General features: G+C 36.4%; 4 protein-coding genes across 4 annotated transcripts; 2 read left to right on the top strand and 2 right to left on the bottom strand.

The window, feature by feature from the left end:
- Positions 1 to 54: 54 nt before the first annotated feature.
- On the top strand, positions 55 to 348 carry LOTGIDRAFT_98092 (hypothetical protein; the record flags this gene model as incomplete). Its single annotated transcript, XM_009062442.1, has 1 exon — positions 55 to 348. A coding segment is annotated over one exon (294 nt), but the record flags the coding sequence as incomplete, so codon positions are not given.
- Positions 349 to 681: 333 nt separating this feature from the next.
- On the bottom strand, positions 682 to 2117 carry LOTGIDRAFT_165427 (hypothetical protein; the record flags this gene model as incomplete). The annotated part of the gene is made up of 2 exons (XM_009062443.1): positions 682 to 1661; positions 1973 to 2117. The coding sequence occupies 2 exons, from the start codon at positions 2115 to 2117 to the stop codon at positions 682 to 684; spliced, it is 1125 nt and encodes a 374-aa protein (XP_009060691.1).
- Positions 2118 to 2964: 847 nt separating this feature from the next.
- On the bottom strand, positions 2965 to 8951 carry LOTGIDRAFT_165428 (hypothetical protein; the record flags this gene model as incomplete). Its single annotated transcript, XM_009062444.1, has 5 exons — positions 2965 to 4572; positions 5900 to 6881; positions 7876 to 7907; positions 8708 to 8879; positions 8938 to 8951. The coding sequence occupies 5 exons, from the start codon at positions 8949 to 8951 to the stop codon at positions 2965 to 2967; spliced, it is 2808 nt and encodes a 935-aa protein (XP_009060692.1).
- Positions 8952 to 10623: 1672 nt separating this feature from the next.
- Positions 10624 to 12208, top strand: LOTGIDRAFT_165429 (hypothetical protein; the record flags this gene model as incomplete). Its single annotated transcript, XM_009062445.1, has 3 exons — positions 10624 to 10730; positions 10877 to 11109; positions 11853 to 12208. The coding sequence occupies 3 exons, from the start codon at positions 10624 to 10626 to the stop codon at positions 12206 to 12208; spliced, it is 696 nt and encodes a 231-aa protein (XP_009060693.1).
- Positions 12209 to 13074: the final 866 nt, after the last annotated feature.

Consider the following 13074-nt stretch of genomic DNA (forward strand, 5'->3'; position numbering starts at 1 on the left):
TTCAAGGACAAAATTCAAAGGTAAAAAATGCCTTCTACAAGCAAAGAAGAAGATCGAAAGTTTGTTCTTGAATGCATACAGGTGTATAAAGGCCTGCCGGCTCTTTGGTGGGTAAAATCTGATGATTACAGCAATAAAACGAAGAAGGATGAAGCTTATGCAACATTATTAGGAAAATACCAGGAAAAATTTCCTGATGTCACAAAAGATGAACTCCGAAAAAAGTTTGCATTAAGAACAAATTTTCGAAAGGAACTGAAAAAGGTGCTAGATTCAACTAAGTCAGGAGTTGGAACGGATGACATCTATCAACCAACACTTTGGTATTTTGATGCCATGAGCTTTCTGAGAGATCAAGAAACACCAAGCACTTCGATGAACACAATTCTTCCATCAGTACAAGTTGAAAGCAGTCAGGATGAAGTTAGTTTCATTTTTTATCAATTTAAGAATTGACATCAATACTTATTGGATTTGGGCCCCATGATTTAGGAACGGGATCTTCGCTTATAAGAGCTATTGCCAATGCAATTTCAGGATCCATGTTGCCTAGTTGATGATCTAGAGACAAATGACTGCCTTTCTGTCAATACTTTTTTTTACGTGTGTGGCCACTCTGATTTTCGTCAATATTCTGATGTCAAAAAATGTCATCAGAATATTGAGCGTGTATGGGGCCCTTTAAGCATCCATATAATTCTTCATCCACTTTGATCCACAAACAGTGCCGGAACACGCACTCTCTAATACAGCAAAATTTTGGGCATCTTTTCCCAGAATTGAAACATCATTTTTCTGATAACCAGTAAAAAGGAACATATTTTCATAACTATCTGGACAATCTGCCATCAAATGTCTATATGAACCACAGGATGGACATCTAAGTGGATTACCATCAGGTCCTGGATCGTTTATCTTCTTTGTAACTTTTTGAATACTTGTACCACTAAATCTTCCCTGTGCCCCTCTCTGAACATTTCCTCTAATATATCCACCTCTGCAACCTCTAGAATTATTTCCTCTGTAACCGCCTCTATTATAACTACTGTCTCTTCTAACATAACCAGACATATTTAAAGCCTCCTCGTGTTCAGCAAGAAAGGCAGGTTCAAGCTTTATAGCAGGTTTCGTCGAAGTTGAGCGATTCATCTCCCAACCTTTAAATTTTTTGAGAGAAGTTTTAGCCTGTTCATAGAGTGTCTCTCTGCTGGAATAGTTCATACCGGTCAATACTAACAACTTTTCATCTTCACTTAATTTTGCTCGTTTTACAAGTTGGTAAGCAAGTATTTCTGGGGGTAGGTTTATCTTTTTCTTCTCTATTCTTCTGTAACGTATGTTGAACTCTGCTATATATTCACCTATTGTACTGTTATCTTTTCTAGTATATGAGTCAAACTCTTCATATTTTTCTAAGCAGTCCACTAAATCATCTTTGCCCAAATTTTCATCCAAAAAGTCAATCAAGGTTTGAAGGCCATTTTCTACTTTTAAGGATTCCAGGGGAATTTGATCAAATACTTGACCTCTGATCTTGAATATTTCTGGCCTGTCCTCTTCAGCTCTATTCTGTTCTTCTCTTGGTTCTGGGAGTGAAAGAGCCACTGCTGTCCCCTTCTTTTCAGCACTTAAATTGGTAACTTCTGCCCAGGCAAGCAATTCTTGTTTATAGCATTATATGTTTTTCCAAGAAGACCTTGTTAATTCTCTATTCTAATAAAATCACATGACATTGTCAACCATATTTATTTTACCCTTCAACTAAAGTTCTACATCCGGTGTAAACAAAGTAAAAGTAGAATAAATTTAAACTAAATATTAACATCAAAGTCTTGGAAAATGTCATTGTCTGTTGTTACGTTATTTATTTCTCTCTTTGTTGACTCCAATTTTGTAATGTCTCGGTCCATAATAGGTTGAGCTTGGTCGAATAAACAGCCCCCTTTTAATTTAATCGTTACCGAGATCTTACTGTTATAGTCTTTTTCTTTATCGGTCGATACAATTGAATTGGTCAACACCACTCCTGGTTGACCCGCTAAAAACCCTTTTCCAATACTTTGTACTAATAGGTCATCATGTGTGTGACCTGTATCTTTCAACTTAGCCATATACATGGTGCTTCTTTGAGGACATAATGTAACCTCTGCCGTTATCCTCAGCAGTGAACATATAATATGTGCGTCCTCCTCTGATGGAACGTAAGTTCCATTGGACCTCAAACTTTTAAGGTCATAATATAGTCGAATGTTTTTATCCACAAGGATATCCCTACCTACAATTAAATTTCTATTCATAATTGAAACTACATTAAACTTATGATGAACTTTCTTTCCCCCTAACCTAAAGTAAAACTCCGCACTACCATCTATTTCAATATTTTGTCCGTTAACCGACTGTAACGTAATACTTTCTTAAGTTTTGGTTTTTACATGTACTTAAGGATTAAAATGCAAGAGCTAGGATTACCAGTCAAATTTATTTGAAATCGTGTTATACCTATTTCTCTCCCCTTGTTGGCTGTATTACAAGGAGAGCTTTTATTTTTCCTGATTGAACTTTGACCTATCATTTATTCTATTAGTAGGCAATAAACTACATGCGTTCATTACCAACTTTTGCTAACACGGAGTACTTCTCGATTTGCTTTATCTTATCTCTTCGTCAGTATAGACCAACACAACACTCGTGCAGATTAACAACTACTCTGGGATGATATAAATTGTTATTGAAAGGTAAACAACCGGGTATTTTACATAGCCCAGCGCATGCGCAAGTATGCCTAGAACACAGGCGTTCGTACAATTAATAATAACAGTTAACACGTTACTATAGACCTTTATAGAATACTGGCGTGACCACTTTTCTCTTCATGTCTCTCTCCTGGAGATTAAGATAAAGTTAAGTAATAAAATAAAGAAGAACTTAATGTCAATTCTAAACACAGATCACGTTCGGAGAGGGCTATCTTACAAAGTCTTGACGGTACTTCGGAGGTTTTTTTTGTCGAGAAGACCGACGGAATCCTGTAGGTTGAGGAATAGATAGATCTTCTGGGGAAGCTGGAAGAATAAGTTCTTCTGGAATATCATGATTCTGTGGAATCGTCGTAGATTGGGACTTATTTGCTAAATTCTCTCCAATATCTTCATCAGACTCACTTGAGTCATTAGTATAGTCGAAGATTGGTCGTTTAACTTCAGATTCGAATTCGTATGCTGGAACTTTGAAGCATTCAGTGATTTTAACATGATATGGTTTGGATCTGAGTTGAGTCCCTGCAAATTTCTGAATGTCACGCCACTTATTACTTTTATTTACGACAAGATATTTATCACGAGCTGATCGTTTGTTGCGGTCACTCTTAAGGTAAATAATGTCACCAATTTGAAATGTGTCGGGATTTGCTGGACCACGCCCACATGCTTTTGATTTTTCACTGAACGGATGGTTGTGTACCCGAAGGTCATGCTGAGATTGTATGAGCTCTTGGTTGGAAACAGAGATGGGTTCGTTGGAAAATTGATCCCGGAGAGTCCACATTTCTCTGGCAGAGAGTCCTCGACCTCTTATCCTAGCAGTCAGACGAGAACACACAACAGAAAGTGTTAATGGTGATATTGAGGTGCAATGGGGTTCGAATTTTAGCAATTCGTCTGTAAATTCATATATCGCCTTTTCAGCAACGGGGTTTTTGTTGATGTTCTTGGCTCGTCCAATATCTAAGTGAATGTTATAAGTTTTCAGTAGTTCGTCATTAACTAAGGACGTTAATCCAGGTGCGGGATCAACTCGGACACTGACGGACTGGCAATCAACTGGTATGGCATAACTGGTATGGCATAACTGTAAAAGCGCGGAACGTAAGGTGGTTTTCTGTTCATTTTCAATTAAACAGGCCGTAGTGTAAGAAGTGACGGTTTCACGTAGAATTAATACAAGTTGACGGTAACGCTTGACCACATCTGCAGCAAAATTTATCCCAATAGAATTTGGAGGAGTTTCGGTGTCATGTAAGGTGAGTGAGGGTGGAATCTTTTGAAGAGAGGAGCAAGTATGGCATTGATTGGTCGTTACTTCGATGGCAGCGTCCAAGTCTAATGCCGAAAAATTTCTGAGAAAGAGTAGTCGGAGTTGATGTTTGGACGGATGACAAAACTTTAAATGTAATGCTGTAAGTAATCCATGAAGTACAGGTCTTGGAACTATGATGCATTCTCTTGTTGGGGCTAGAGGTTCTTCTTTACGAACAACAAGAAGGCCATCTTTAGTTATTTGTGCAGATCGAAGGTACCGTTTAACATCTTTTATATCAGTGGCTTTTTTAGATGGTCTAGTACCTTGAGTTAAGTGAGCGTGAGTACGCCGTAAATCTGGACAGTCATGTTGAATTTGTAACCAGGCTGATCGGGAGGAGAATGGTAGGCGTAGGTTTCCGGTAAGTACATCGTCAGCAGAAATGGCCCGGACTGTGGACTCCTCAATGGTGTGGATAAAGGAACATATCTGACAAAGGGGTTCGGAACAAGGGGGTGCGTTGCGACTGGTATATTGGCTGTTCCAGCAAGATGACTGATGGTAAGTTGATATCGGCTGGCGTTGGATAGGAATGTCGTGACTCGGGAACTAGCAGAAAATTCACCACGACAAAGCTTGCTATAGGCCTCAACGCAAGGTTTACTGTCAGTCAAGACGGAGGTACGTTGGCTGGATTGGATGATGTAGGGTGAATAGTGGCGAATGGCTGCGGTTAAGGAAAGAGCCTCAATTTCACATGGTAACCAAGTGATTTGATGTTTCTTTAGTTTGGCACTAAAAAAGCCGGCAAGGTAAAGGTGGGTTCCTCGTTTAATGTATAATGTTGAGCCGATACCAGACTGTTTTACGGACCCATCTGTAACAATCCACAATTTGTCAGTGTGACGGGGTAAGGTGATGGTTTTGTGAACTTTCAAATGATCTTGAGCTCGTTGAAAGTCTTCTTCTAAGCTTTCATCCCACTGTATGTGTGACTTTGAGTCTTGTCCAGCAACAGCCTTCTCTAAAGAACTAAGAAAGGCAGCACAATCAGGCAAAACACGTGCTAAAACTTTATAGGCTCCAATGAATGAACGTAAGCCTTTAACTTTAGTTGGGCGTGAGACTGAGCTAAGAGTCGCTATGACATGAGGGCTTGCGGAGATTTTTCCCATATTCCATATCCATCCTAATATTGTTGTTTCGCGGGGACAGATTGTGGTTTTGGCGGATGAAAGACGTAAATTACATTGCTGTAAGGCATCAAGTGTCCGTTTCCAATTGTGAAGTGTTGTACGGGTGTATCACCTCCGCAATACAAGTCGTCAGCTAGTTTCGTTACAATGCCTTCTTGTAACAGGTCGCCTAATACACGGCACATCAGCTCTTCCAAAGCAGTTTCGGAGCCGGGCATACCCATAGCCGTTCTGGTATAAACTCGGACTCCGCGGAAAAGCGTAGCTACTCCACAATATTTAAGTGAATCATGTGATAGAGGTATCTGGTAAAATGCCTTAGTCAGATCAGAGACGATAATATGTTGCCACTGAGCTATAATTTGAAGAGTAGACTGGACATCTGGCATCAGGGATGGTTGTGGCTTACTATATTGACCAACTTCTCCAAATGCTGTTACTAATCTGTGACTACCATCGGGCTTTTTGATGAGGAATGATGGATTTAAGTATTCTACCACAATGCCAAGATCTTCGGGTTTAGAAATAACGTTCAGATTCTCTAATTCATCAAATTTTGACTGGAGTTCATCTAGTTTAGATTTGGAGTATTGTGGCATGCGTCCTTTCCGTTGGGGAGGCTATACTGGGCCCATGTTGACAACGGCTTGGATGGGTCCGACGGCACCATTGTAGCATCCAATTACTGGGTCGAAAACAGAACTGTAGCGTTTGTGTAATTTATAGAATTCTTGTTTAAGATTTAATGGCAAGATGTTATCTGGATCGACTGTAATCTTATCCAAGTAGGTTAGATCTGACGTAGTGTGTGTTGGTTTGGTTTCAGGTTCAGTACTGTGCACATATCTGTCGAGAGTGGGCAAAACTTGACAAATATGGTCATTTTTTCGTACAACAATAGGTTCGTTGATGGGGTTTGCTAATCTAATAACACCACCAACAGGTGTAAACAGTTGGGGTGTAAGCCACCCATTTGAGGTTTGACTTTCTAATCGTGGTTCCAAGGCCATTACTTGATTTTCAGATGGTTTAACGTCTGAAGGTAGAGAGAGTTCTATGTAATCACCAGGCCACAAAGTAGTAGTTGTTGTTGCTCGGAGGATGTGTGCACCTGAATAAATCTTTGAAACGGTTTGTCGTCGCTCAGTGTACGTGATAGTTATATTATCACCAATTAAAATTTGATTCCCGGATGGACGTACTGCTATATCATTGTTGACAAAGAAGGGTATGCCAGCGAGTATGTCGACATCAAGATCATCTACAATAAGTGCATCTAAAATGAGATTTGAAGAATTTCTAACCAAGGTTATGTGGGTTTCTCCATATATGGATAAGGGGGTTTTGCCATCAGCTTGAGTTGCAGTCTGTGTGCTCTTAGTAATAGGTACACCTATGGCTTTGGCTAGGGCAGTCCGTATCATATTTATTTCGGCACCGGAGTCGAGTGTGACAGTAACTGTATGATGATCGTAGAATGCTGTAAAGAATGGGGACTGTTTCACACCAACTCGTCTTGAAAGATTTACTGGCTGGGTATTATTCACAAGTCGAGATGTTGGTGGTGGTGGTGATAAATAGTTGTAAACAAATACTTGATACGATTGATAAATCGCCTGCACGAGCTCCTTTGTCTTTGTTGTGGAAAATTTGGTTGGCGTGATTATACTATAATTTAAGTATTAAAGCTTTGGTTTGGGTAAGTTCGTTTCCGTATTCAGCCACCACGCCAGTATAGACCAAAACAACACTCGTGCAGATTAACAACTACTCTCGGATGATATAAATTGTTATTGAAAGGTAAACAAAATACAATGGCGGAATGAAAAACCGGGTATTTTACTTAGCCCAGCGCATGCGCAAGTATGCCTAGAATACAGGCGTTCGTACAATTAATAATAACAGTTAACACGTTACTATAGACCTTTATAGTATACTGGCGCTTAACTTTTTAGGATCGCCAAGAAATGGGTCTACTATAGAATAAATGCTCTGTAGTGTTACACTATTGGATAGGTGTCCAATTTGTGTGGATAACGTTTTGAAAAATTCTTCTCCCATAATGGCAATGATAGTAATGAAAAATTACTTACGTAGGGTTTCGCACGTTGTGTTCTTATCACTTCCCGTTCGTTGTTAAAACAATTATCCTGGTCACGGCACCAATTAAAAGTATGTAATAAAATATTTCTTTTAAGCATGATCGTCTTGGTTGTTATATAGAAAATATAACTGAAGTTCTTGTATAGTTTATATTATAATGTTAGTCTACAGGTGGGTTCCTTGCCTCATATTGGTGGATTGACTTTACGACCTGAGCTGTCCGTTATCCGCAGACAAAACTAACTAAAAACGATGTTGTCTTGGGTTATAAAGACAATACAGCAGTAAGGGACATAACAATAGAAAACAGAAACGTTAGTATGTAAGTTAATAGATGATAGATAAGAACATGGCATAAGACACAAATAAAAACTACTAATCTTATTCATTATTGGAGAAATACTATTAGTTCCAATGACATTGGTAGATAACCACTCTCGTCTGGTAGTTGATAATCAATGCGTGATAACCTTCTTCATATATTTCGGCCACCTCACCACCGGGAGAGTGACGTATACTAGATTAGAGGCGACCGAGTTTTTGCTGGAAAATAAAGTACCTTGGAAGATGCCTGAGTGCATTTTCCAACAACTGACAAAATAAAAAGAATTAACTTACGTCAAAAATACGACTTAGGTGGTCTGGGTATGATTAACTTTAACGAAATGAACAAATGCAGAGCGATATTCTGGATTAGAAAAATAATCACAGCAAAAGTTTCACCGTGGATCAATATTTATAACTTTATATTAAAACAATTTAATGACAACTTACTCACTTTCTGTAACTATGATAAAAAATTAAACACATCAAGCGTTTTCTATAATGAGTTATTTAGTAATTGGCACGATATATACACACGATATATTGACAGTTACATGAGTTTAAAAATCAGATAATCTGGAATAACACGCATTTATTGATTAATAATTCTCATGTATTTAATTATGAACTGAATAATAAGGGATTATTGTTTGTAAACGACGTAGGTACATACCAACCTGATCAAAAGAACTTCATTTTATTAAAAGCCTTAAAATCGATGACCAAGTCTGTAACTCCATTTACAGATTTTCAGATAGAAACAAACATTGATATTAGAAAGCATTTATTGGATCAAATTAACAAAATTTTTAAAGGAACATTTTCCAAAGATACAGATACACTAAAACCTAAAGGTATTTATAATACACAGATTGAATCAAGATACATAAAACCGAAAGTATTTAGGAAATGGGAAAATTATTTAGACCTTGAAATTAATGACTAAGAAAGTCTGCTTTGGATCCAGTGCGGCTCATTCCATCTTGCGAGAGAAAGGGGAACGTGCCTTGTCAGTTAGTGTATGGGCATCTTCACAATGGCTTGCTAATACGAACTTCGGCTTATACCTTAACTCTAATAGAAGATATTCGGAATAAACTTTTACAAATTCTTATACAATTAGTAATCCAAGCATCTGGTGGCAAATCATATTCCAGATAAATATCTTCTACATTACCATGACCATAATACTCTTGAACTAAACTGTAATTTCTAGACGTTTTACGTGGTGTTAAAGCCCTTAAAAATTGAATGTTATATCTTATATGTCTGTTAAGGTACACTATTCCAAAGCTACCTGTCTTCTAGCATTTCTTTCGTACTTTATGGAACGTCTTTTGATGGCCTGTAGTACAATGGTATTTAGATCTTTTGGTAGATTACCCATATCAATATACAAGTTGTTGGTAGTCATAATATATTTCTGTACTTAAGTCTATTGATTAGAGGCGTTTTGTTGGCTGATTCGATTTAGTTTCGATTTGCTAGTACGATTTGGTGTAATTGGTGTAAGCGATTAGGAAATATGGCCCCACTGTCAACAAACAAGGTTGTCTATTGATAGCTAATCTACCTAATCGAATCGGCCGACAAAAACGACTCATGCCATCTAAGTAAACGTTAGCACAGCCCATTTTCATAAAACCTAAATTATATTTATAAGTCAATTTCTTTAACAATCACCTGAACGAAATTAAAAAAAAAATAAAAAGGAAAATTTAGCAAAATGGATATAGATTTAGAAGCTCAGCTCCGAAATGGGAAATTTTTCAGAAAATTCGGACTTAGAAACGCATGCCGTTGAAAATTCTTTGAAAACATCGTTAATTAGCTAATTCAATTCCACTTTTAACGATGGAAGGCATAATTTGTTTCTAGTTGGAACTTTTAAAGATGTATAGGGGTAATTTCTATATTTAACATACAGACGTTATGTATGTGTATGTCACTCGCACCTTTGTTCCGAGCTGACGTCACAATCAAGGAATGTATCCCGCTGGATATGCTGAAAAATCCGGAGTAATGCTTCTTGTTAACAAACTGATGCCATTTTTAAATTTTCTCCTGATTTGGAACTTGTATCGTTTATAGTTATAGAAAAACACAACAAATTGAATATTCAAAATCTATGCCCTTTAAACATGACAAATTTCTATATTGGTCGTTGTTATTTTGTAATCCGTAGGAAGCCATTAGGCCTACTTGTATTTTATGTTTTTTGAAAATATCTAATACTTTAGGCATTATATACATACCCTGTACAGACCACCAGGTGTCAAAATAACGATGAATGTTAAAACCCGAACATTTGCTATATGTTTGGCGGCCATCTTTAAAAATGGCGGCCATTTTGAAAGATTTCTGGTGGGTCCACTTGAATATTGTAAAGAATACATATAACAACAACTATGCAAATTTTGGTGATTTCTTCACAAAGTGCATGATTCCTTGAAAATTTGGGGTGGGGAGGAGGCTTCTATTTCGTTGTTGAATTTTTCAGAGATGATTTCCATTATCTTAACTTGTGGGAATTTTGATAGGACATGTTCTGAAAATACATAAAAATGACATTATAAGTTGGCTGGTATGCTGAGTGTACGCGATCGGCCCTACTTGGCGAGGATTATGTAGAGTGGCCCAGTAGTATATGAGCTCATAGATTGGTCGCATTTTTTACCCATTCCATTTCATTTCATTTCATGGGTAAAATGCGACCAATCTTTTAGCTCCCAAAAAAAAGACCTAAATTCCCTACATTTCATAAATTCTTACCTTCGAAATAAATTCATTATCGAATTGGTTGCTTCTTTCAGATGCTTATTTCAGATGCGATTTCAAAATTAAAGATGGAACTCAGAATCAAGTTCCACAAACTAATACAACGTTAGAAAACAATTTCTTTCCATCTTTATTTAGCGAGATGGTTTTGGAAGCTGGTTCAAATCTGATAGAAACAATCAAACGCCCTGGGTAATTCAACACAATGTTGAAAACAGTTTTATATCCTAAAGATCTCGATTCAGTCTCGGGTTGGATACCCGATGTTGGCGATGGAAGTGTTTTAAAAGAACCGGTAAGAAATGTTGCAAAGTGAGAGTTGTTGCTCGAAACACAATAGAAAGAGTAGCACGAGCAGCTAATCATGGATTTGAAAAACGAGTACTTCAATACAATAATATTGTTGAGAATAATAGGTGGGGTAATTACGTAAATTTGAAATTATGTCCTTTATTCAGTCTGTTGGAACATAGAAAAGTTTCCATAGGGTTACCATATAAAATTCATCTACAAAGAGAAATCAACGACGATAAGATATTCTTTGGAGAGAATGGTTCAGATGCAAAATTAGAAATAACGAATCTCCAACTTTTCATACCCGTAATAACACCATCAATTGAAGTAGAAACAATAATATTCAACTCGTTAACTAAAGATATTGAAATAGCTTTTCTTCATCGTAATACAGTAGGTAGCATGACTTTAACTGGAGAATCCACCACGTAGCCAATCACTAACACTATTAAACCAGCAAGATATTTAATGGTTGGTTTCAAGAACTTACCAGATTCTCAAACGAATAACAATAATGTCTTTAGAGTGGCATTGAACCAAACTCAAAATCCTTTAATCCATAAAGTTCAAGTAAGATTAAACAACGATAATTATCCTAACCAACCTTTAACAATTAATCCAACTACAAAGGATTATAATGAATTGTATAGAAACTATAAAAATATGTGTGAATTATTTGGAAATATACCTCAGTTTGAATATGTAGATTTTGCACTTAATCATCCAATCTTAGGTTTTGATCTATCAGCTCACCAAGAAGATCTTTTCAAAACAGGAGTGAACATAAATATTCATATTGAAAAAACACAAGGAGATGTAACAGGTTATTGTTTATTATTGGAAGAAGCAAAACATTTAATTAAAATAGCAGATAGAAGAATGATAAGAATTGAGTAAAAATACACCCTTAAAAATGAAAGTAGAAACTTAAGTTATGAAAATAATAGAAGCTATTGAAACAGCTTCACTAACGGTAATAACTTTCAACGGTAAAAAAATCAGCATAACTAAAAAAACTTATTGATAAATACAAATATTGTAAAGTCAGAGACGATATAGATTTAGGAAGAATTGATACAAATGTAAAAAAGGTGGTTTTTTTACCTTTCCTTTTACCTTTAATATTTGGTGGTATTGCAGCGGCGGATGCAGCTACTGGAGGAATATCTGCCGCAGTCAAAGCTGACAACGCAAAGAAAGCAGCTGATGCTAAAGTCGCTGAAGAACGCAGACATAATTTAATAATGGAAAAGGAAGCCAAAGGTTCAGGAGTGGGAGAAATGATAGGCACAATAAAAGAATTTGGAAAAAGATTTGGGGAAGAAACCAAGAAAACTGTTAAACAAGGATTAAATAAATTAGTAGATAGTATTGACACGGGAGAAGTCAAAGTCAAACATAAGGGTAATGGAATATTTTTAAAAAATATACACACTGGAGAAGGAATATATCTTTCAAAGTATAAAGGAGAAGGAGTGATTTTTGGAACAAATTAAAATAATAAAAAATTTAATCATTCAGAAATATTTCCTAATAACCCAATACTCATGTGTATATGCGGTAGTTCCGGTTCTGGGAAAACTCATCTCACTTTTAACATGTTGACAACACCAAACCTTTTAGATTTCGATTCTTTGTATATCTACCCAACAACACCAGAGCAATCGTATTATCAATTTCTCAAAGCTTGAGAATATCTACCAAAGAAAGATGTTCAAGACCTATTTCAATATTACGAAGAAAACGAAGAAGAAGTGGAAATAAAAGATACCTTAGATACTACATCGAAGGAAAGAATCCAACGGATATAAGAGTTTTTCTTACGAAAAATGTTAATGATCAAGACTTGTCTAATATTGTTTGACGATTGTGTAGCGCAAAGAAATCAAGCTGTTCAACAAAAACTCTTCACGAAGGGAAGACATCACAACTGTCACTGCATATACATATACATATATATCTCAATCTTTCTACGGGATGGATTCTATGTTCATTAGAAAAAATGTAAATTGTTTTTTATTATTTGAATTAAACGATAACGATTTATCTCAAATCATTCACTCGATTAATCACGGAATGGACAGAGATGCATTTAAAAAGGCTTGTAAAGCTCAATGGAAAAACCCAGATGATCATGGATATATATTCGTTAATACTAGAAAACCTGCGGGTGAAAGAGTTATGACAGACATTTGTTAAATTTTATTTTTTTAAAAATGGATAATTGGAATAATATTTTAAAAAGAATATATCAAAGCTAAGAATAAAATAAAGATCCAAGTTGAAAATAACAGATTACAACAACTCGGATTAACGGAAAATCTACAAACTCTATTTCAACCCATATTAAAATCTCAAGAGG

This window comes from Lottia gigantea, assembly GCF_000327385.1.
Source record: "Lottia gigantea unplaced genomic scaffold LOTGIsca_51, whole genome shotgun sequence".
NCBI lineage: Eukaryota > Metazoa > Mollusca > Gastropoda > Lottiidae > Lottia > Lottia gigantea.